Here is a 4485-nt window from a genome sequence, read left to right as displayed (position 1 = left end):
CTAGTATAACTATTTTAAATCCTCTGTTAATAAAAATGAGCAATTTGTGAAGCTCAGCTTCTAGGATTCTTGTCTATCCAAGCAGTAAACTGACGCTTTTTATCACGAAATTTCTCTGAACTTTTGTTTCAAAACAAACATTCAACGAAACAGCACTCTTTGTTCAACGGAACTTTTGCTCAAAGAGCCTCAAATTGTCACTAGAACTTTCGCACGGAATTTCGACGAAAGTTCACTTGAACAAAAAGCAAAATTCGCGCATTTCCGTTGCGTTACTTTTGCACAGTACTGTACATTTAATATTTGTTTGCCGAAGGTGAAGTGAATATTGTTGAACGATCTCCAAGACGAAGTTGAAGCGATTATTCAACAATCTTCACTGGGCCCAATGCTGCAATCTCATTGGCTAGGGCGAAATGCCATTTCTGGGCATTTACGTCGTTTTTGTTTGTTTGTTTGTTTGTTTTTTTTGTTTGGTTGTTTTGTTTTGTTTTTTCTTTACCTGATAAGAACAGAAAGCGGTCCAAATTGTAAATAGACCCTGATCACTGAATCAAATTGGTTGTGAGCTACTAAAAATTAAATAGTAAATGCTGAAGGTGTGAGATGTGGACCCCATACCTGGCTTTGTATTGAACTTTAAGTTGTAACAGGTCATGTTTTGTATGTGGTGTACTCCAAGAAGGCTTCAAAATCTAGAGATTAGCATGCTGTTCAGGCTTGCTTTTTATCAGCTCCTGACAACAGAGGTCCAATACCTGCGCAAATGTGAACGCTGAAACAATTAGATATCTCTCATAGGGGGGCGGCGGCATAGTGCTTGCAAGTTACACAACCTCCAAAAATAGAATGTCATAGAAATCAATTACCCAAGTGCAGAGTTTGTCATTCCTTTCCCTGTCTCTAAATGAGAAAAAAGTGACGCTTGTAATCCTCCATAGCACAGTCCGTCACTTTTGTGTCATTTGGCAGTCGAGTATTTAGTATAAGGTGGCAAGGCTTACGAGTAATAAGATATAAAATAGATTCTCGCCTTGAAATAATATATTTTGAATGTCACACATGCAAATATGTGCGCAAATCTTGGGTATGCAGTTCTAGTTTGAGCCGATTTTCGCACCTGTTAGCTGATCTCAGCTATCAGTAAAAAAAAAAGACGTTTAATATCTCAGCTGACAGAAGTTTGACCAATTCTCAGCTTTCCATTAAGCCCCAACCAGAGCCCTCACACAGAATCAGAATATGCGCTAGACTTGTGCGCCAGTCAAACGGAACGAATTTTGGATTGTCACAATGATTCGAAAATGGTTTTAAGCCCTTTTCTGAGTTAAACACAGTCCAACTGACGCAATGACTTGGCAAAAAAATGTCATATCCTTCTCATTAACATAACATGAGCAATAATTATACGTAAATTCAATTGTCCCAACCAATAATTGGGACCAATGCATACAAAGCCGAAAAAGATTTGATGCGGAATTCTGTTTCCTTTCATTTTTGAACAGATTTTTCAGTTCCAGGTAACTGTCACCCCAATAACATTATTCGCACTGTAAATAAAGTAAATCCAGAAATAGAAAATTAAGGTTAAAATATACTTACACTGAACTACAATTGATGTGTCAATAGAAGTGACTTCCACTGAGTTATTGGCTTGACATGTATATTTTCCTGCATCTGTTCTGTTTATATTTTCGAACTTTAAAAACGTAGCTTTCTTCCCTGAACTTTCCATTACTCCATTTCTAATCCATGCTACATCCGGCAGTGGTCTCCCAGAAGCTCCACAGGCCATGGTGACAGGGGATCCTTCAATGTAATATTTTTCTCTTAAAGAGATGTTTATAAGTTGTGCCTCTGAAAGGTAAAAGAGATTATATCATTCCTCACATAGCGTAGCAAATCTTACTCGGACGGAGTCTTAAAATTTACCAAATTTCAATAAAATAAACAAAAGCATCCAGCAATTGGCCCCCAACAACCAACTAGCATAAGGAGGCTCAAACTTCATTCAGTAAAAGTTAACCTGTTGGCACTAGCTACTGGAGAACTTGCTCACAGGCTAAATTATAAAGTAGAGCCCCAACCTGGGGAATTAAGGGCTAATTCAGGAAGTTATACTCTTTGGGCTAAGGACCCAGTCTTCTAAGCTACTTCCATTCCTTAGGATAAAATGTTTGCTGCCGCACAAACAAATAGGAACAGAGCCAATCAAGCCACACCCCACTTGGAACTTGGTCTGACAAAGGATCTACAGGAGACATCCTCAACCCAGAGAACAGAAATTTTGATGAAAGAGAAACTATGGATTCTTCGCAATAAAAAGAATATACTAGTGGCATGCTGAATGCTGCCTGCCCATTACTTAAAGTTAAAGGAAGGTCCAGTCTTAGTTAAAAAAAGATGTTTGGCCCTGGATTTTTTCTACAAGTGAAATATGAGACATGGATTGGCTTTGGGCTACAAAAACCAAACACAAATGATGATTCTTTTGCCCCTTTTAAGCCATAATAACCTGGTATCTTTCTATTGTAATAAAATTCGAGAAGAGAAGTAAAGTGACAGTGTTGTATTACAGTTAAAATAAACCAACAGAACATAGCAAATGCATAATTAAAATAAAGGAAAGAAAGAAGATTATGTAATGGCGGGTGAGCTCAAACAATTTTTATTCATGAGTCATAAATGATTAAAAACAAGCAAGTGAACATAGTAAACAGTGAGTTTGGATTCTTCACAGGCAAGTACAATCGTTCAAGCAAACAATGAGTACATGAGTATTGAGACCTTACAAATGTTTTCGACTTTGATCATGGTCAAATGACAAGTCTCAATTTTTGTCCCTTGGTATCAGAAATTACTTGAGGAAGTCACCATTCTGTTGGCAAAATTTACATCTGGAAACCTCTAAGATCATAAAATCCTCAGAAAGCAGCAAATGGCACAGTTCCGACTTTCATTGCGTTTGGCAAGTCCTTTTAAAAGGCAGGATTGTTTCTAGATTTGACTGGCCATTTTTAATTGACAGCTTTGCTAAGAGAAAATCTCTGTACTCAAATTAATAATGGTTATCTATGCATAACAGAGCAACCCAGTAATTGGTGCCAGAAGAATAAAGCAACAACTCTCTGATAACTCATTGATTTCTTACTGATGAGAAACAGTAAAGTAAATGGTAGAATTACATTACAGCAAAGTAGTTTGTGCATATTTGTGTTATTGTTTATTTTTCCAGATCTCAGAAATATGAGAGACACAAGTTGAATACATTTGATTTATGTTTGATTATTGATGTTTATGTCTGTAATACGTACCTGCCACAATAAGCTGCACTGTACTTTCTACCAAGTAGGAAAAGCTTCCCCAAATCTCACATTTAAATTCAGTATTGTCTCCAGGGTTGATGTTCTTGATAACCAGGGTAGCTCTTCCTTCAATTCTAACTCTTCCTTTGTAAGATGGAGGAATATTAGGATTTTCTTGGACACCATGACTACCATTAACCATCATTTTGACAAATGTATCATCTACCAGAACACTATAGATAATGTTCTGAATGCTATTATGTGGATCAGTGTAGTCCCACACCAGGTTAGCTTCGCTACCTTAGTTAAAATAGCTTGGATCAGAAGGTTCCTGGGTAAAACGCACATCCACACCCTCTAAAATAGACAACCATAAACTGAACATAACATTCTCAGCTTTTGAGTTACAAGTGTGAAGATAATATTTAAGACGAAAGGCTTAAATAGAGTCCACCACCACAGAGGCACTAATTTAGTGTGAGCAATAACAACAATAAGTGTAAATATGCACTACATTGGCATATTCAAGCTAATATCAATCAGCTCAAAATATACTTTCATTTGCTAAGAAATAAGGTTCAATAACAGTAATGTGAAACTATTTGTGCCTTTTGGAAAATCATTTTTGACAAGTTCCACTTCCTTTAATTTCCAAAATGTGTAAAGTGGTGAATTTCCAAAGTTTAAATGAGGTACACTTGAAGAAATTTTTTGAAGAAGAATTTGTTGAGGTGGAAAAATGGAAAGTGGAAATTTCCACAAATATTACATGTAAAACCATTGAATGAGGGATTTGTTATTGCACACATTTCATTTTCTAGTCTTTTGGCTTCTAGTTTCGGAAAATTTGTATGGTCTTATCTGAGCATCCTTCCCACCACATAAGATGTGCAGGAAAGAAGAAAACAACAGAAAAGAAACCATTTAAGTGTTCTTGATGACCAGAACAAAATTCTTGCGGGCTTTAAAGTTTAGTGCTGAAAAATTCATGTCTAAAATTAGAAAAGAAATCAAAGTTCACACGCATCACTTCTGTCTGTATTCTTGCCCTGTTCTACAGTGTGCTACCAAGGCATATTTAGTGTGTTCCATTGCCTAATAGGGTAAAATAACAATTAATAGTGAACAAAAATTAACAAATATTTGCTGAAGGTGAAGTAAATATTATTCAATTATCTTC

General features: G+C 36.3%; 1 protein-coding gene across 1 annotated transcript; it reads right to left on the bottom strand.

Moving 5' to 3' along the window:
- Positions 1 to 276: 276 nt before the first annotated feature.
- Positions 277 to 4485, bottom strand: LOC149043710 (cell adhesion molecule CEACAM1-like). Its single transcript, XM_089210636.1, has 2 exons — positions 3315 to 4485; positions 277 to 1857 (listed from the first exon to the last, which is right to left on the bottom strand). Exons 1-2 carry the CDS (start codon positions 3508 to 3510, stop codon positions 1511 to 1513), a joined length of 543 nt encoding a protein of 180 aa, XP_089066762.1. The 5' UTR covers positions 3511 to 4485; the 3' UTR covers positions 277 to 1510.

Source organism: Pocillopora damicornis, chromosome 6 (assembly GCF_964200805.1).
Source record: "Pocillopora damicornis chromosome 6, jaPocDami1.2, whole genome shotgun sequence".
Classification (NCBI taxonomy): domain Eukaryota; kingdom Metazoa; phylum Cnidaria; class Anthozoa; order Scleractinia; family Pocilloporidae; genus Pocillopora; species Pocillopora damicornis.
This window is presented reverse-complemented; position numbering and strand designations above follow the sequence as displayed.

Coding starts and splice junctions, on each gene's coding strand:
- LOC149043710 (XM_089210636.1), bottom strand. CDS start 3,510: ATGATGGTTAATGGTAGTCATGGTGTCCAAGAAAATCCTAATATTCCT. Junction 1,858..3,314: donor AGTGCAGCTTATTGTGGCAG/GTACGTATTACA, acceptor TTTACCTTTCAG/AGGCACAACTTATAAACATC.